Raw genomic sequence first — 20,226 nt, 5'->3', positions numbered from 1 at the left:
ATGGAATTTAAGAGAGGTCAAAACTGAGAAAAAAATGCCACTGGAAATCATTTATGTAGATGAATATGCTAACACCATGAGGATGGGTCAAAATGCAAAGAAGGAATAAAAAAGTAGAAAGTAGAGGTAGTGATCCTTGCAGAGTAGGCTGCGAATATATCACAGAAATTACTGGACTAGATATGACAGGTGCAGTGTCACAGAATGAATGGTAAAAAGATCAAAGAGAATGCATAGACCATGTCCCAGTACCTAGTGCCTGGAACATAGTATGAAATCAACAAATGCTATGTGAATGAAAGAACAAAAGACAGAGAGTGAGCCCTGAGGGAAGGAAGCTGAAGGAACAGCTTTGCAGTACAGGTGCCCGCAACTGGGAAGCTGTGACAGCGCATTTTAGGAAGAATCCTGGTGAAATTCAGGATAGGTGGAAACTAGCACCTTGTTTATTCCCTCCAGAACCACAGGAGACTCGAGAACTAACATGAAATTTTAAGGTGAGACAGAAAGACGCTTATCACAGAAACTGGACTCTAACATCAGATTCGTTAGAAACTAAAGAGCTACTCCCTCAGGTGTATTTCCCTAAATCAATGCCAAATGAAACTACTTGAGTTGTTTGATAAAACACAGTGGGTGTGTGAAAACCACTGATGAGATATGGGTTAAAACATTGTGATACAATTTTGCAATTAAGTACTCTTTATTTTCCTTGGGACTTGTGCTATTTGTTTTTTATTTTTGTTTTTATTTTTAATGAGTTGAAATACAGCTGACAACTCTAAGTGTGAATGAAGGGAAGAACTGTCCCTTAGAATCTGTGAGGATATCCTTGCCTGTATCTTTCTCAAACCTGTGGGTTTAGTTTCAGCAGTCGACTGGAAGTGAAGTATCGTTGCCCAAGAGTCGCAGAACACATTGCAAAACCAGTGCATAACGTCTAACTTCCTCAAGCGAAACCTGGCAAATCTGAAATGTTCTATATTTTATGAAGAGATAAAAGAACACACACTTTTGATGATTATGTGATTTTGGGCTATTTACATACATATACGTTCACCACCACTAAAAAAGCAGAGACTCAATGTTGAAAATAGTGTTACCATTAACAGTCATGGTGGGGCTTCCCTGGTGGCACAGTGGTTAAGAATCCACCTGCCAATGCAGGGGACATGGGTTCGAGCCCATATCCATGAAGATCCCACATGCTGCGGAGCAACTAAACCCGTATGCCACAACTACTGAGCCTGTGCTCTAGAGCCCGCGAACCACAACTACTGACCCTGCAAGCCACAACTACTGAAGTCCACGTGCCTAGAGACCGTGCTCCGCAACAAGAGAAGCCACTGCAATGAGGAGCCCACGCACCACAGCAAAGAGTAACCGTCACTCACCACAGCTAGAGAAAGGCCGTGCGCAGCAACAAAGACTCAACACAGCCAAAAATAAATAAATAAATAAAATTAAAAACAAAAAACAGTCATGGTCTTTGTGTTATGGGATTTGTACCTGTTAGATTACACCACAGCCTTTAGGCAGGACTGTTTGGAGCTATGAATACCCATTAACCTGGACTAGCTATTATTTCTTCTAGAACACCTCAAAACAACTTTCATTGTTAAGATAAACGTCAATGTTGGAGTTTATGTTTCCAGTGAAACGCCAATGAGTTTATGTTTCCATCTGATTAGAAAGCAAATCCTCCCCAATCATTAGCAAAGAAAACTAGATGAGTTCAAACTGTCTTTAATGTCAAATGGAATTCAGTCATAAACGTCTCAATTCCCATCATTACTGTTCTCTCCCAAGGCTACCACTATATTTACAATGTCCCTGAAGCTCTTCACTCTGCTATGCTCACACACACAGCTAATAAGGCTGGAGCCAGGATTAATCCTCATTTACATGACCCAAACCTCGATTATACCATTATACTATACTGTATTATTTCAGCATAGCCAAAAAAGAGGCAAAATTATCATAACACTTAAATATAATCCTTGATGAGAAAAAATATATATTTGGAAATCATTGGTCTATACTGGGGAGCGAGCCATTCGAAGTTTCTTAGTAAACTTGGGATGCAACAATGAATATGATAAAGCGATGTCCTACACCATCACAATATTTTGCAAAGCTATGATCATTAATAATGTGGATATTATCAGGTAAGTTGTTGCTGAGTTGCTGGTCCCGCCTGAGATGGAACGTACGTCTTTAGTGTACCATCTGCCAAACAGTGACACTGTTAGGATAGGCTCAGATGATCCATTCTTGTTTACCAAACGCCCATCTTTTAGTACCTAAAGAAAAAGTGGGAAAAGTATAGTCAACTTGATTAGAATATACATTACAAGCAGACTCATGATTTTGAAACCATCCTAGATATCATGGTAGGTAAGGGGGCTAGGGCTGGGGTTGGGGGTTGGGGAACAGATGGGAAAGATAGGAAACAGCTATTTTATATGTAAGGAAGACTAGAGCCATTCTAGAGGGTTCAATAATTGAGTTTAAACAATCAGATGTAACCCTTAATGAAAAGTCAGAAATCATCAGTAGCAAAAATTTATTGAGTCTAATTATAGGCAAGATAACCGGGAACCAGAGGAACACAAATAACACCCTTCCCTCAAGAAGCTTAAAAGTTAATGGTGAAACTGAGAAGATCCCACATATAAAGAGAGAAATCAGTATATTAGTATATTGCAGAGAGAAACAGGTATGTGCTTAGGAGGTCTGAGAAGGAATAGCTGAACTGCTCTGCTTCCCAAGGTGGGATACAGTCTGCTACAAGGAGCAGTTAGGAATTTCTCCCTGGGGCTGTATGATGGAAGACTTTGTGCCAAGTGGAAATCAAGCAGCAAAGGCTCATTCTGAGACAGGAATGTATGTGACAGATCTAGGCAATGTGCTTTCTCACTCCAATTTGGTTAGAACAAGTTGTGTGCTGGAGCCAGTTGTGTGTAAGCTTGCAACAACAGACTGTTAAATCTCCAGGAACTTTGACAGCTGGTTGTTAAACGTGGCTGTTCTTGAAACTGATGGTGGTGAGAATATTTACATCATGATAACTGGCAAATGCCACAAATCTGAACTTTTCTTTTTCTTCCTCAGAGAGTGGCTTGTTACAATTTACAGCACATCACTAGCTGGAGTTGAAGATTATTGAAGAGGAGACTAAGCCATATGGTCAAAGAGAACTGTAGGGATAGGATTTGTGAAAGCCATGAATGATCAGATCTATATCCTGAAGGCAAGAGGCTTCTCTGTAAGGGAGTAATGTATGCAAAGTAATGGAACAAGAATAGAAGAAAACACAAATAGACAACAGATAGAACAAGAATTAAAGAAAATGAGTTCATCATCAGTTGTGAGAAGGACAGTTTGGATGGGGAAGAGCTTAGAAGGTGAGAAATTAGATACTTTATAACTAGAAGTAGAAAATAACTAAATATCCTCAAAGTTGATTATTGTGGTGACACATACACACAAATACATAGCTCACTGACAAGTCGTGAAACACACAACCTGTTGGTAATTAAATGAACAAATATAAAATGTTCATTGTTTTCATTGTTTCTAAATAGTCCCTTGTTTATTAAATTGTTCCTTAAAGAACAAAAATGAAATAACAGAGGTATATTTCAAATTACATTTGGGTGAAAGTTTGAAACAAGTTAAACACAAATATTTAGTTTTCTTGTGACTTTTCATCAATATAGTAAAATTGTGTCTATTTTGACCTTCTTGGAATTAAATGTTCCACATCGGTGATTGTCCCTTGGGTTCTAGTTAGAACTTAGCTTTTTACTGTTTTCTTGTTACAAATTTTCCTAAAATATACTATATAATAGTATACTATATAACTGGCCTTCTAAGATAATTTGACCTTTTTGACTATTCCCTTAAACTGGTAGTTTTTACCCACCAAAATCACCTGTAGGGCTATGAAAAATATAGGTCTCATCCTCAGAGATTCTGATTTACTGTATCTACAGTGGAACCTGGCCTCCTACTCCCCCACTCTGTCTGCACATTGATGTATACTTACATGATGTTCAGTACATGTGGCCTAATTCTGGCAAGCTTTTCCTCCAGTTGTTGATGAACTTGGTTAACTAGGTAAACCTTTTGAGGTAAGTACATAAAAATACATCCTGATGCTTGTATAATGCTTCACTGTTCACAAAGTGCTTTCACATGCATTACCAAATCAGTGAGGAAGATATTCTCCCCATTTTACAGGCAGGAAATTCAGAGGTTAACTGACTTGCACAAACTTACATAACTAGTTAGCTGCAGAGGCCATACTTCTGATAATATGCCAGAGTTAACCTACAATGTTAAAGCAAGATGTTTCCCACAGTTGTGGTGATGGTCAGTAACACTTCACGCTCTTAGCGTAGAACTAAGGATGGGGAAAAGATAGGCAATGAATATGTTGGAATCTCTGCAGAAGTGATCCTCAAAGATAATGTGTAAATATGTGTTGATGGAGAGTCCATTAGTCAAGGAAACTGGGGAAATACTCAGGAAGACATGCAGTGTGACTCATGTAAAAATCTTGTCATCTATGGCAGGGGTCCCCAACCCCCGGGCCACGGACTGGTACCGGTACCAGTCCGTGGCCTGTTAGGAACCAGGCGACATAGCAGGAGGTGAGTGGAGGGCAAGTGAGCGAAGCTTCATCTGTATTTACAGCCGCTCCCCATCACTCGTGTTACCGTCTGAGCTCCGCCTCCTCTGAGGATCTAATGTCGCCGCTAATCTATTTTTTAAAATCATACTCAGAAAATTAGATTGTGTGCTAAATTTAAATGGCAGGGCTTACAAGATATAGTGCACCCATACCTAAGCTTACCTGGGTGAACCGTACTTTCCCATCTCTGACTTCCTTGAATTGGCCCCTGAAACTTTCAGTTCATTTACACATATTTGTGCCACTCTAGCCAACTTTCAACTACTGGCTTTGAGTTCCAGACCCCTTACTTCAGATCTGATCAAGATTTTCTGTAGTTGGCCTTTAAGCTTTTATTCCAGCCTCAATTTGCTCATGAGATTCTGCCCAACTGGGTTCTACGGCAGCAAAGGACTCCCATTCTCTGGGTTTCCCAGCCTTAAGGCTGCACTGTATGTTGAACTGTTGGTATCACAGAATTAAATATTTTTATAATATGACCAATTCCAATCTGATAAAACAGGCAGACACAGATATATGACCATAAGCAATCTGCAATTTTAAAGATTTCCTTGCTTGATGTTTTGGATTAATTAACTTACATCCTATTTTTTCTTTTATAAAAAAAAAATGCAGTGATTTCACTTTAGGTTCTGAAACTCTGCCACTGTTTCTCACAGTTCAGTGAAGACATTAAGGGCCAAACTTGTAGAGTATGTATATGTACATGTGTATATGTGCCATGTACTGACTAGAAGATACAAACCTACAGAATCTTAATTTTAATTTGAGACTAGCTTAATTTGTGGATTAATTGGCTATGGTCACTATGGTTTATGAAATAAATATTTGATTTTCTGTTTGTCTCCACATGTGACAAAAAGAAACTAAAAATCTGTAAGTAAATATTCTGCAATGAATGTTGCCTCAGGCTCATAGGGTCTAGGTATCTTATGGTGTTATTCCGACAAAGTGTCATCACTTTAGAATTAGTTGCTGTATGTTGCAAAATTGGTCACAAAAATTTCCCCTCCTTTATCCATACCCTTTGCAGTATGATTTTACAGCTCTTCCCATTGAGAGTTCTGCAGCATTTATTTCTCCACCCTTTGAATCTACCTTGGTCATGTGACTTGCTTTGGTAGATGAGATATTTGCTAACATGTTGCAAGTAGAGACTTGAAAAGAACTGGTCTATTGTGTCTTTCCCTATTTATGCTCTCGGACTCCTTAATCTAACATGTGAACAAGACAAGGCTTTCTGGAAGATGAGGGACCACAGAGGGAGAGTGGCCCCAATCATCCCACCTCTCCAAGACTATGCCATCACAAACCAGCCAGCCCCAAATAACCCTCCTGCTAGCAGCAGATGCATGAATGAGCCCAACCAAGATCAACCGAGCCTCTTCTAGTCCAGAAGAACAGCCTAGCTACACCCAGTTCACATCACCAACCACAAAATCAGGGCTAAAGAAATAGTTATTGTGTAAAGCCATGAAATTTTGAGGAGTCTCTTACACAGCAAAAGTTAACAGATACAGTTGTCATAGACTGTTTTATTTGACTTCATAAAACAGATAAAATAAAGACACTCTTGAAGTTATCCTACCTCAAATTTTCCAGGTGCCAGATTGATTTTAGTAAGTAGCACTTCAGGGAAAACATACTCCGTTCTAAATGTGCCACTTAGGGAGAACATTTCAAATCTTGTCAGAGCAGTGTCTACTGGCTGTCCACAAGTTGCCAGATTAGTAGATTTACATTTCACCATTGTGCATACCTGTGTAGAAAAGACGCAAATAAAATGCAATGTCTTGCATCTAAGTTACTTGTACTAGAACTGTTGACTCAGTTTATAAATGTAGCAAAGTAAATATTTTCACCATTTGATAAAGGGATTTGGATCATATAATTACCTGCTTTATTGAAAATGGCAAAAGGTTAAGAACCAACCCCCACTTCCTGGGTAACTAGCGGGATTGAAAGAAAGAAGCCAGTTTAAAACTAGATTTGTAATAGGAAAGAACAAATCCACTCCATATTGGATCTGTTTCTTTTTATCTAAACCTTTGTCGTCTACTGCTTTTGCTACAAGTTAATCACTAAAGGCATGCTGCCTATAAGCTTTAAATTGTACATAATGAACCATCTCTGAGAATCCTGCCTTTCATGTAATGAGCTAAAATACCTTTGTTTACCTCACAGGAAACTTCCAGACCAGGCATACCTATGAATGGCTACAGGAAGGAAAAAATAAACACATCCCCTCCAGAGTCTGAATGGAACTAAGATTTTACCCCCTCCCCATTTAGTGTAAAAGAAGCCTGAATTCTACCTCAGGGAAGATGGTTCTTTGGGACACTAGTCCACCATGTTCTCAGTCTGCTGGCTGTCCAAATAAAGTCACTATTCCTTGTCCCAACAACTCATCTTTCAATGTATTGGTCTGTCATACAGCAAGCAGTACAAGCTTGGACTTGGTAACAGATATAAGCCATTAGTCTGGCATGTCAGATGATGGCATTTGGCCCAAGAAAGTAGAGGTATTTGGGAAACAGGAGTACAAAAGCCAAAAGGATGATTAAAATTTTGACCATCTCTCTTTTTTTTCATATCTTTTTCCTTAGGAGAAGGCAGTGAGGCACAGAGTAAAATAAGAAAAAACAAATGCATAGCCAACATTATACAAAAAGTTTAAAAAATTTGTCACTGGAAGGGCATTAAATGATCAGGACATTTGGTTACAAGAGAAGTTAAAATAAAAGTGATATCCCTACTTATTGTTGGTTTTAAAAGTTAAAACAAGACTTTATATTCAGATGTGTCAGCAAAGCTACTTAAAGAAGCCTTCTTGAAGTTCATTTCTATATGTAAACTGGTTTCATTAGTCAAATAGAAAATCAGCATTGTCAGGCTAATGTATTCTTTTAATGTGCTCAAAGCAAACAATCAATGATACTTAGCCCCCCTGCAAATATCACATGATTAATCCCAAAGTGTGTGTGTGTGTGTGTGTGTGTGTGTGTGTATGTGTGTGACACTGGCAATGCATGCAGTCATGCCAAGGAAAAGCATTTGGTTCCCTGGGACAAATATGAAAACTTAACCCTGGAATTTACTGACATCCAAACATTCCCTTTCTCTCGAGCTGAGATTACCTGCCAATACTCTCTTCTCCTTCTGCCGTGAAGTCCAGCAAAAGCTCCTAGAACATACACTTCATTCTCTTTTCCTAACATTCTGTAGCTTAAATGACAGCACAGCTCTTTTTGACAGACTGTAAGGTTTCCTGCATTTTCAAAGAGTTCTGTGAAGTTGAACTCATCCCGGGAAATAAAGCCCCTAAAGGAACTTTTCTGTCCTGGGAATGGTTTGATGGTGGTGGCGTAGGCACTCCAATTCACAGCTGGTGGGTAGGTTGGAGAGTTTCGGGGATACGAATCCACCTCTGCAAAGAGGATCTTTCCCAGCTCTGTTTCCATATCATAATGGTATGCTTTGGGAGAGTGTGGTGCATAGATACCACTGCCTGTGAATGGAAGACAAGTCTTTTAAAAACAAAAAGCAAACCCAACACCACCGGTTTCCCCATCAGAATTGAGTACGTGGTCATGTCACAAGATCAGTCACAATGAGAAAGCACAAGGCACTGAACACCTAAGTATAATACTTCTCCTATTCTCTACTGGAGGAGATTAAACTACATGATCCGTGGTCTCATTTCAAATAAACGTTGAATATAATTTACTAGCATTATAGAAAATTAAGCCAAATATTAAAATCGTTGTACTCAGGCGTTCCTGAGAGGTAGGGAAGTTAATACAAAATTCCCTCCTGTTCTCCATTGTGGTGGTTTTCAAATATGTTCCAAAATTCTTCAACACTCTTTTCTCCAATGGGTGGGTCTAATTCCCTTCACTTTGAGTGTGGGCTTGACTTAGTGACATACTCCTAGTCAATAGAACATGGTAGAAATAATGGTTTGTGACTAGTCATTAATGGCAATGCAGCTTTCCTCTTTCTCTCTCTCTCTCTCTCTCTCTCTCTCTCTCTCTCTCTCTCTCTCTCTCTCTCTCCTCTCTCTCTCCCTCTTTCTCCCATTACTTGTTCTGGAGGAAGCCAGCTGCTATGTCATAAGGATACATCACACAGCCCTATGGAGAGGCCCATGTGCAAGAAGTGAAGGTCTCCTCTCAACACCCACTGAGAAAGAGAGGAACCCTACCAACAGCCATATGAGTGAGCCATCCTAGAAGCAGACCTGCCAGTCCCAATCAAGCCTTCAGATGACTTTTAGCCCAGCCAACAGTTTAATGTAACCTGAAGAGATGGCCTGAGCCAGGACCACCCAGTTAAGCTACTCCCAAATTCCCGACCAACACAAATTGTAAGATAATAAATGTTTATTGTTTTTAAGCCACTTTCACTTTTTACTTTTAAAGCAACTTGTTATACAGCAACATGTCAATAATACACTACTCTACCTTGCCAGTTATAGAGCATATCTTGTTTAGTTCCCTGCTTTGCTCCCTACTATCTCGTGGCCTTTGGCAAGTTACTTGCATTTTTGTGTGTCTGTTTTCTAATCTGCAAAATTGGAATGCTAGTACTCAGTGCATACATAGGGCTGTTGTGAGGATAGATGAAATAATACATATAAAAGTCTTAACACAGCCATAGCTGTTATAATCAAGCAGTAGCTTTTCTTTTCTTCTTCCTTTTTTTTTTTTTTTTTTTAATAAAAGGATACAAACATAGTGAGAAGTCTCAATGAAGAACCAAAAAATTACAACAGGTCATATCTGAGGCACAAATTTCTCTGCATTTAGAAATATAATCAGCAAACCACATCTGGTCATGAATTACCTGTCATTTTTAGGCTGACATTATGTGTGTTGGCCACAAGAAGATTAACTCCCATTCCCATTGCCCAAGCTGAATGAAATTCAATAGCTGTCAAAAAGGGCAAAACATTCATCCAAGCTGTGGGAAACAATATAGTGTCCACGTGGAAATCTTTCACCAGGGTCACAGCAGGATCATGGAAGAGAATATCAAAGCATGTGAAAATGCCAAACTTTCCAAAGGAGGTGTCGAAAGTCACCAGCTCCGGCTTTTCGGGGACATCAAACTGAGGCTCAAAGTAGAGGTTGTACTATAACAAACACACAGGATGAAACCAGGAAAGGCTCTTCTATTGAAAAGGTGACACATGAAAACTCTCCAAGTTAGTAATTTTGAGATTTGGCAATGCTCAATAGCAGGAAATCTATAGAAGGTGAATGACTCTGGTGAGTGGAAGTTAATTTCCAAAGAAAAATACGAAGAAATATAGTCTCTCTCACTCCCTCTCTCCCTCTCTCTATCTTTTCCTCTCTTTCTCTCTCTCTCCCTCCCTCTCTCTCCTTATCTTCCTCCCTCTCTCAATGAGGAGCCAAATACCTCCCCATAAATCCTAAACACTATGTGCTCCTTGAAAGCTGAAGACATAGTTCATTTTTCTTTGAGTCCCTGATACCTAGAAACATAATAGATGCACAATAAATATCTATTAATCAGATGAGGGAGGCCCTCTCCCTCTTTACAGTGTCCCATCCAAAGTAATTTCAGGGACTTTTACCCAGCTTTCAAAATTGTTGTTAAAAATAAATATTTTATTTCATTCTCTCTGATTCCTTCCAAGTAAACTTGAGAAATGAACCTAGTCTAACTTAATAATCAGGGTCAACAGCTTAATAAAATGATTTGCAAAGTAGAAAAGACTGAGGGTTGGGAGCCAGACTATTAAAACTTCTCTCTAAATTTATTTTCTACCCAAAAAATATTTTTAATTGAAATTTACTAGCATTTTAAGAATTGATTGACAAAAGTACTCTTATCAGATCCATATGTCAGAGAGCATGGGTCACGAACTGTTCCAAGGTACCCTGATGGAACAGTGACAGCTTCTCACTTGAGGATGACCCAGGTCCTCATTAGCTGTCCACATCCAGTGCACCGGGCCATCCTGCCGTTTACTGGGCCTGGATAAACGGATTGACCAACTATGCTACCAGTCTAACTAGGTCAACACTTACAGAATGGAAGAGTAGCTGCAAAGAAAGAGCCTTTAAAAATGATACTCACAATGCAAACACAGTCTCTGAAACAAGGAAAATGGAAGTACTGACATTTCTATTTCCAGTCTGAGACACATTTTTGAGAACACAGAAGTTTAATTACATATAAAAACAAGTTGTGAAACCCACAAGTTTATGAAGAAAACTTTTTGAAAGTTTTGGGTTTTATTTATAAATACACAAATAAACACACAAGTAAATATAAATATATTTTATTTTGAGGACTCACGTTAAAATTTCTTTCCATATAGAGGTATATGATCAAAAACATTTGAAAGTCATTGGCTCAATATCACTCCTCTTGAGTAATTTTTATTTTTCACTAGGAGTTCCAGGAGATAATTTCTCCAGTCAGAAGATTTTGAAGCCACAATTAAGATGCTTAGAAAACATATGGGAGAGGAAAAGGGACATTCACACTGACCTGCATATCCCATAACCATTTAAAAGGTCAGCCTCTCTCCCAGTCCAATTTAGTACAAAATTATGACTTCAGGTTATTTTACTCTTTCAATTCAGATTTTAAAGTAAAAATCTTATGATTTGACCTTAAATCAACAAGAGGATAATTAAATTAACTGGTATAGAAACTAAAAGAGAAAGATCATTTTTGTGACTTGATAGAAAGCAGGGAAATTAACTTCCATGTAACTGATTCATACAATGTGAAAACATCTTTTATCATTTCAAAATTAAGTGGTATCCAGACTACAGTCATCTCAGTATCTTTTATATCAATATTAAAATTACTTGTTTTATATATGCAAAAACTTTATCTCAATCCTGGACTATTACCAAACCTTTCTTAGAGGTCTCTGCCTACAGTTTTTTCCACGTTTCTAAAGTGTCATTTTCTTTATTGCTCGCTTTAAAAAAATCTTGGTAACATTGTGTTATAAGAGGATGAAGCTCTAACTCTTAAACACAGCATCCACCCCCTCATAGCAGGCTCCATATTACACACCCACCCCCTCTTACCTTATGGTAACGTGCCACCAGCTTTCCATTTGCATCATATACCACGTTGGTGTTGTATTGATAATGGCCATTAGGAGGACACGCGGAGTCACGGGAATTACATGGCTTTTTGTCCCCAATATTTGCCAAGACATAGATAGAGTTGTTCTTGGCCAGGCAGCTGAGTCTTGCTTGTACTGGTGTATGACCAAATCTAAATCCAGTTTTAATTAAGACATTTCAGTAAGTCAGACAGAGAAAGACAAATACTGTATGATATAACTTGTATGTGGAATTTTTAAAAGTCAAACTTGTAGAAACAGAAGATAGAATGGTGGTTACTAGGGGCTGGATTGTGGGGAACTGGGGAGATGAAGTTTAAGGGTACGAACTTGCAACTAATAGATAAATAAGTCCTGGAGACTGAATGCAAAACATAGCGCTTATAGTCAACAATCCTGCATGATAAACTTCAAAGTTGCTGTGAAACTGGATCTTAATTGTTCTCATACAAAAAAGAAATGATAATTACGTGATATGATAGAGATTATATGTAGAAGTCACAAATTGTGCCTAACCTTGATGAATCTTTTTCCACATTGTATCTATTGCTCCAGCAATTTATTATTCACTCTCCTGCACCAACAGTTGTCATCTCTCTACTAGATCATTCCATCAGCATGCAAATATGCTCTAGTACCTCTCATCTTTAATCAAAATAAAATAAAAACCTCTCTTGACCCCCATGCCCCTCTACTTTATGCTCCATACCTTAGGTCCATCTTACAACAAAACTCCCTAGAAGAGCTGGACATTTTGCAATCCTCAGCCCATCTTCTCCCGTTCTCTTTAGAAGCGCTCAGATCAGCTTTCATCGCTATCATCCCACCCGACAACTCTCACTAATACTGATGATGACATCCACGTGATGTCATCTTCATGTGACATCTTGTGATCTTGTGCTACTTACCTGCAGCAGTTGACACAGTTACTTACACCTTCCTCCCGGAAACACTTCACCTTGCTTATTGGACCTCACGCTCACATTCTCCTACTCACTGGGTGCTTTTCTCCATCTCCTTTTCTGGTTCCTCCTTGCCTGCACTGAGTCTAAACACTGTAGTTTTTTATAGCTCAAGCATTAGATCGCTTCTCTAACTCACTCCACAGGTGAACTCATCACGGTGTTAAAAATTGTTTTCTCCCTCTTAGCGGTAAGTTTCTTTTCTTTTTATAAAGGAAGTTGATTCTTTTATTATTTCCAAAAATAATCCAGCTCCTAAAGTCTTGAAGTTTAAGATGCATTTGGGAATTTGTTTCTTGGTAGTTAGGGAATAGCCAAATGAGCTTTCCTTCTGGTGTGAGGGCAGAGGTAGTAGCCTCAGCGTGTTAGTTGTGGTAATCCGAAATGCAGACGTATTACCTGGGTAGTGCAGGAATGGAACACCACTGGAACTCCCCTAGAAGTGGTAGTGCTGTGAGCCATTAGACCAAGGCCAGCTCTGAGTGCCCTGAACTTTGGAAGCCCATACTCTGAAGATACCAAGATAACTGACAAATAAATAGCAGACTACAACAGAAGGGACATCTTACCTTTGTGACTTTCTTTTTAGCTGTAACTCTGTGGCCTTATGTTATGCAAAGGGGTCTATAATTCTTATCTTTGGAGATGAAAGGAGTATGAACAGAAATGTTTGCAGGTCTTATAGAAAATTTGACTACTGTGTCTTTACAATGAATTGAATAACTTTATATGATGAAACTAACTTTCCTACTATAGAAATACTTTTAAAAAGTTTATGTTTAAGGACATAAAAATGTGCTTGACAGTGAGTGCCTAGAACTGTGACACTAAAAAAGGGAAATCCTATCTAAGAAGGTACATTTCTGTACCAGAGCTGTGTCGTAACCATCCTTTGGGCCCTCTGCTGGAAAAGTAGAATCAAGTCTCAAATAATGTCTTTTTAATTATATCCTATAGTATTACAGTTGTAGGACAGTACTGTATCATACCTCTGTGAATGTAAACTATCTTGTACCTGCTTTACGATACATAGTAGTGACCATGCTTTATCAGATCTATTTATAATGATGTTATTCTAGAATGTCTTCTTTCCAGATGATGATTGAGAAGCTAATAAAGAAAATGGTGCCAGGTACCACAACAGTAACAGAACTTTGCTGTTTTCTGAGGTTTTGTTTTTCACCTTTTTTTCTTTAATGGAGTGCGCTGGATGTCTCTATAATTTTGTTCAGATGACTGCAGAACCTGGAAAAGCTGTTGCTGGTATTGACGTATAAAATACTGCTCTTGGTCTTTGTATATAAATAAATAAATAAATATATATATATACATATATATGTATATACATAAAATTGGAATTTTTGGAAACTTTAGCTGTGCTGTCAACTTTGGAAAAAGTATCCCAGTTGTACTGTGTTGGGTTGGCACTGTACAGAAATTAACAGCTATATTGGTCTAGAAACGTTAACACATAATTTTTTCCATTTGTACAGGGGTAACACACTGTATTAAATATGTAAGGTCTTATCTACATGGGTTTGATTACAAAAACTAACAAAGTAATCTCTAAATAAAAATAAAAATTAAAATGTGCTTGAAAGGTCTCTATTTTTACCCTGAATAAAGACTATGTAGAGTGTTTTTTTATTTTTGTGGTTTCATCTGTGAATAGGTAACTCTTTGAGACATTTCTGCTTCCACTGAGGACCAAGATTCTTTGCTCTTTGACATTACTGACCAATGTGGAGGTGGCAATATACTTATTGATAAGTTATTAACCTTACTTGAGAATAGTCACACTAAATGTGAAAGGAACAGAGTGAGAGCCATGTTAAGGTATCTTTTTAAAACTAAATATGATTATCAATATTTAAAAATGCAGCTTTACTATTCTTGCATAGATGATAGATACTGTGTTTTATTCCTAAAGCTTAATAGGTTTGAACATGGAGTTTATTTATAGAAGGCAAATAAGAGGAAATTTATAAACGTGAGTGTCTGAATAGAATGATGATAAACTTATCCATCCTATAAACTACATTATTACATTAGTTTCATTAAGAGCAATGTGATTTGAAAAAAAGGCCTGTATTGGGCTTCCCTGGTGGCACAGTGGTTAGGAATCCGCCTGCCAATGTAAGGGCATGGGTTCGAGCCCTGGTCCGGGAAGGTCCCACTGAGCAACTAAGCCCGTGTGCCACAACTACTGAGCCCGGGTGCCACAACTACTGAAGCCTGTGCACCTAGAGCCCGTGCTCCGCAGCAAGAGAAGCCACCGCGGTGAGAAGCCCGCGCACCGCAACGAAGAGTAGCCCCCGCTCGCCGCAACCAGAGAAAGCCCACGTGCAGCAACAAAGACCCAACACAGCCAAAAATAAATAAATTTAAATAGATAAATTTATATTTAAAAAAAAGACCTGTATGTGAGAAGATTACTGTGGACCTAGATTTACTTAGGAGATATTTATAGATGGTTCCTCATTTGAGCTGCCACTGCTAAAGCACATCCCCGACCTCACCAATGAGAATCTAGTAAAATTCACCTTTGATTTTTACAGCACAATTATGTGTTTTGGAGCTTGCATTTAACAGGCAATCTGAATTCAAACCTCAGACGCTTCTTTATCATGACTGCACCTCCTGCTTCCTTACTGCAGCTCTTTATACATTTGCTGGTTACATGGGTTAATGAGTGAATGAATGCATGAAAAGGGATGGATTGATAGTTACTCTTATCCAGGTTAGTAAATCTGATTTAAAAATTTTTTCTCCCTGACTTTCTCCCTCCAACACTGACCTTGCCAGACTCTTTCATGCCAGACTCGAATATGCAACTGCCAGGGTTACATCTCCAGTTGGATATCTATTAAATCACAGATCAAACTTCAGATGCACAAAACTGATTTCCTGAGTTCCATCCCAGACTTTCTATTCCTTCAGTGCTCCTGTAACCGAGAGGACCCTATGGGACCTTCCCAGGACAGACTGCCCCCAACCTCCATGCCCTCTACCTGCCTCTTTTTTTGTGGAAAAGCTTTAGTCTCCCAGGCCTCCCCTGAGTCACAAAAAACTGGCTCAAGAATTAATGATTGGAAGGATGTAAACACATAGTAACAAAAAAATAGCAGTTGGGCGGGGAGAACTGGTAACAATTTAAATAATAGATTAGCTATACAGCAGAGTCACAGAATCTTTAGTTCCTCCCCAAAGAACATAAACAACAGAGTCTGACACACATTCCTCAATTGTTTTGCAGATACTAAAATCCCCACCAGATGGAAGAAGCTAATTGCATGATGACCATGAGCACATAACCCCCAGACTGGCTGGAGCCTGAGGATAGATGATGTTAACCCCTGTGACATCACCCTGTTACCTCACCATCGACCAATCAGAGAACAGTGCAAGAGCTGATCACACACCCTGCCGCTCTCTCCCTCACCTTGCCTTTAAAAACCCTTCCCTAAAATCCATCGGGCAGTTTCGGTCTTTTGAGCATGAGCCGCCTGTAGGCCTTGCTTGGCCCTGCACTTTCCTTCACCACAGCCTGGTGTCAGTAGATAGGCTTTGCTGTGCCTGGGCAAGTGGACCCAAGTTTGGTTCAGTAACACTCCCTATGTCTGTAAATGGCAATTCCACGCCTCCAACTGCTCAGGCCAAACACTTGGGAGTCCCTCTTTGTTTGTTTGTTTTTCTTTTGTTTTCTGGTTGTGCCTAGTGGCCTATGGGATCTTGGTTCCCCGACCAGGGATTGAACCTGCCACCCCTTCAGTGGAAGCACAGAGTCCTAACCACTGGACCGCCAGGGACGTCTCATTAGCAGTAATCTTTTGATGTTGGGCTACCTTGTTTGTTTTTTCCTTTGGGAGGGCTGCAAAAACTCCTATATATCTTGGCTCCTACCTTACCTCTTTGGAACTGTCCGAAGAGGTATCTGAGGGGCTGTATCCCAGGCTAAAGTCCTTGGTAAAGCCCCAAAGAAAACATAATTGTCAACTATTAGGTTGTGCTTTTTTTTTTCAGTCAGCATCCCTATTCTTATCTCCAAATGACATTCTATATAATAAATGTGTTTGTTTACATCTATCTTCTCCTACTAGAATATTCATAAGCCACAGGGAGGGCAAAGACTTTGTTTTAATAAGTGCTATATCTCCTATTCTTAAAATAGTATCTGGCACACAGTAGATGCTCAATAAGTAATAGTTAAATGAATTAAATGTGACTGTACTGGGTGACAACGCAAGCCCATTTTCTGACAAAATTTCTTTTTTCTAGTGTAGGGCTATGAAAGAGGTATTTACTAACCATATGGAATAGACCTCTCCCCCAACCTTCACCAGTTTCCATAGCTACTGTGATATTTGACTAGTCCATAAATTTGCAACATATGTTGTTTTTAACAGGAAGTCCATCTTACAATCCTACTGTGAGATGAAAACAAATGTGTTGTCCCTCTTCTCAAAACTTCTAGGCAGAAAGATTGTCCAGGGCTTCCCTGGTGGCACAGTGGTTGAGAATCTGCCTGCCAGTGCAGGGGACACGGGTTCGAGCCCTGGTCTGGGAAGATCCCACCTGCTGAGGAGCAACTAGGCCTCTGAGCCACAACTACTGAGCCTGCGCATCTGGAGCCCGTGCTCCACAACAAGAGAGGCCGAGACAGTGAGAGGCCCGCACACTGTGATGAAGAGTGGTCCCTGCTCGCCACAACTAGAGAAAGCCCTCGCACAGAAATGAAGACCCAACACACCCAAAAATAAATAAATAAATTTATTAAAAAAAAAAAAAAGAAAGACTGTCCAGCTATTGCTCCTCTTCTTCCACAAAAGTGTTTCTTACAAACATCATAGGAAGCATAAGCTCAGAACAGGAATGATTGGCAAGTGGAGCGGTTGATTGTCATGTAACCCGATATTCTCCTCGTTGCACGGTTAGTCTCTTTAGAGCTGAGAAAAGCTGTTTTCTGATAACCCTTATATAAAATTTACACTAAACACGAGTGCCTCAAAAAGCATGGTATCCATAATCCTCCAGCAAGAACATGGCAAAGGGATGTTTAAGAAACTTAATTTGAGGTACAAGAGTGAGAGAAAGTGCAAGAGGGTGAAAGAAAGTGCAAGAACAAGTGTGAAAGAGTGAGGGACTTTTTACTGCCAGTATGGAATTGTGCAATCCATGCCTCAATAATTTAAGCCTTAGTAGATAGTAGGAGTTATATATTAAATATACACACATATATTAAATATTTTACATTAGAAAGTTTCTAGGTTACTTTTTCCCAGGAAAGTTAGCTTTATGAGCCTAGGAAAATGCAAAGTTTCAAAACATAAAGTCTCATTAGAAAGTAGATAGTGAGGTCTTTCTGCCTGGGAAACAGATTCTAGAGCAGAGAGGCTATGAATTGAAATATAGTACCTTCAATAGAGACCTTGGAATATTTTCCAAACACAACCCCGTGTGTCCACTTCAGAAATTAATTTTCATGAGAAATTAATATTCATGAGATCGTGTTCCCCTTAGTTTCTAATCCCAGTAATAAATATTTTTATATTTCTCCAAATTTAATAAAGATACTAGATTATAAATAATTGTTAAATGGCACCTAGGTACAATTTTTAAAAATCTAATGAATGCCAAGATATATATATAAATATAAAACAATAACATACACCACATACATGATCATTCAGAATTTATCATTTTGCTGAAGTGAACGTGTACATTTTAGAGAACCACAGCACTTTTGTACAAACAACTAGGATAACTCAAATACCTGTGTGGGTCTTGACATGGAATCCAATTCACCAGAGGATCTGGAATATCCTCCAGATAAGGGAAAATGGCTTCCCTGGTAAATTTCCATCCATAAATTGCGTCTTCTGGAGTCACAATGATCTGAGCACCCTGTTCAAAACAAGTTAAATCAAAATTATTTCTCTATGTATGTAGACAATTCAACACTCCAGTCTTCACCAGCTCTCATGCCCCTCGTAAATTATGATTAGCAGAAATAAAAGAATACCTGTTCAGCAGCCTGCTTAATTGCTCTCTCCAGAATATCTATATTCCTGTTCATGAGGAGCAAGGCATAATCCTGAGAAACGGGTGTTTCTGTGTCATTTGGCAATATGACAGCATGTTCATATACTGCAGCTTTGAAAGTATCCAAAACACGGACATGCAGAATAATTAGAGCAAAAACTGCCACGGAGGTTTGAAAAGAGGAAATGATCATGGTCAAGGTCTAGTGAGTTCTGCAAGTGAAAGTAACATTCATGTAGTATTTATAAAGGAAGGAACATTTAGGTAACATGACTGCCAGCTCTTATTTTACAATCTCATGAATATTATGCTTGATCATTTTGGAGGAAAAAAAATTCAGTTCCCTGAATACAATCAAAAAGTATTACAAGGGGCTTCCCTGGTGGCGCAGTGGATGAGAATCCGCCTGCCGATGCAGGGGACACGGGTTCGTGCCCCGGTCTGGGAAGATCCCACATGCCGCGGAGTGGCTAGGCCCGTGAGCCATGGCCGCTGAGCCTGCGCGTCTGGAGCCTGGGCTCCACAACGGGAGAGGCCACAGCAGTGAGTGGCCTGCGTACCGCAAAAAAAAAAAAAAAGTATTACAAGGACTGTACATGTACTATTGATAAGATTTAATGTCAAATTTCAAAAAGACAAAATTCAAATATAGTACAATTGTACCCTTTTATTAATAGAAAATAGTAACTAAATTAACTCTCATGTGAAAAACCATAATACAACAAATCTCATTTATTAAATTACAAAAACTAGATAATAATTTTTTTCTGTTCTGTTGACAGATCTACATCATGTTTATTTTTAGAAGAGAAGAAAAAATTTTAAAATATTTGCTACTAGGAAAATGCAATACAGGGCAATATTGGGAACAAAATTCACCCAAGTCAACACTCTGACTTACCTGGTAAAGACTCTGAACTTGCACTCCATTAAAACAAGATTTTGTGTCCGGTTTGCTCACTGCTGCATCCTTAGTACCCAAAGAACTGATCCTCCGGGTGCTGGTCCCTGGTGTTTGGCCAGAGGAGAAATCAAGTACTTCTGCTAAGGGGGCCCTAGCCCTCCGGGGACTAAGCCTCCTTCCTCCCCCACTCCTTTCCACCCCATCCCTCTCTCCTTCCTTCCTTCTTTCCTTTCTTCCCTCCTTCCCCCCTTCCTTCCTTTCTTTGGAGATAGATGGAAGGGAAGGGAAGGGAAACATCTCACTCCGGCTGGTGATTATAAAGAGCATCTCTATTATAACCCAGATAAAATGTAATTTTCATTTTTGTTAGAGGCAAATAACCACATAAATGAACTTTAAAAAAAACCGCATATGTTATGTGACCTCTGATAACCTCCTAGCACATCCATATTCTCCCTTCCCCAGTCCCAATCCTATCACACAAGAGTTTAGTGGGGTTTTT

General features: G+C 39.1%; 1 protein-coding gene across 2 annotated transcripts; it reads right to left on the bottom strand.

Annotated features, from left to right (window-relative positions):
* Positions 1-1,734: 1,734 nt before the first annotated feature.
* LOC136132289 (pantetheine hydrolase VNN2-like) lies at positions 1,735-19,892 on the bottom strand. Of its 2 annotated transcripts, XM_065889182.1 has the most exons (8): positions 19,722-19,892; positions 18,801-19,032; positions 18,552-18,682; positions 11,776-11,968; positions 9,545-9,833; positions 7,837-8,207; positions 6,288-6,458; positions 1,735-2,303 (listed from the first exon to the last, which is right to left on the bottom strand). In XM_065889182.1, exons 2-8 carry the CDS (start codon positions 19,011-19,013, stop codon positions 2,112-2,114), a joined length of 1,560 nt encoding a protein of 519 aa, XP_065745254.1. In that variant the 5' UTR covers positions 19,014-19,032; positions 19,722-19,892; the 3' UTR covers positions 1,735-2,111. The 2 variants fall into 2 exon arrangements, with proteins under 2 accessions (XP_065745254.1, XP_065745255.1); XM_065889183.1 differs by lacking the exons at positions 7,837-8,207; positions 9,545-9,833; positions 19,722-19,892 and having other exon boundaries at positions 2,112-2,303; positions 18,801-19,013.
* Between the last annotated feature and the right edge of the window lie 334 nt (positions 19,893-20,226).

This window comes from Phocoena phocoena, chromosome 12 (assembly GCF_963924675.1).
Source record: "Phocoena phocoena chromosome 12, mPhoPho1.1, whole genome shotgun sequence".
Lineage (NCBI taxonomy): Eukaryota > Metazoa > Chordata > Mammalia > Artiodactyla > Phocoenidae > Phocoena > Phocoena phocoena.
The sequence above is the reverse complement of the archived record's forward strand: the minus strand, read 5'-3'. Positions and strand labels throughout refer to the sequence as shown.

Bases quoted from the DNA above. Each gene is read 5' to 3' on its own strand.
- LOC136132289 (XM_065889182.1), bottom strand. From the start codon at position 19,013: ATGATCATTTCCTCTTTTCAAACCTCCGTGGCAGTTTTTGCTCTAATT. The intron at 18,683-18,800 runs GTATTCTTTTAT...TGTTTTGAACAG, and splicing joins TTAAGCAGGCTGCTGAACAG to GGTGCTCAGATCATTGTGAC. The intron at 6,459-7,836 runs GTAATCTCAGCT...TTTTCTACACAG, and splicing joins GGAGAAGAGAGTATTGGCAG to GTATGCACAATGGTGAAATG.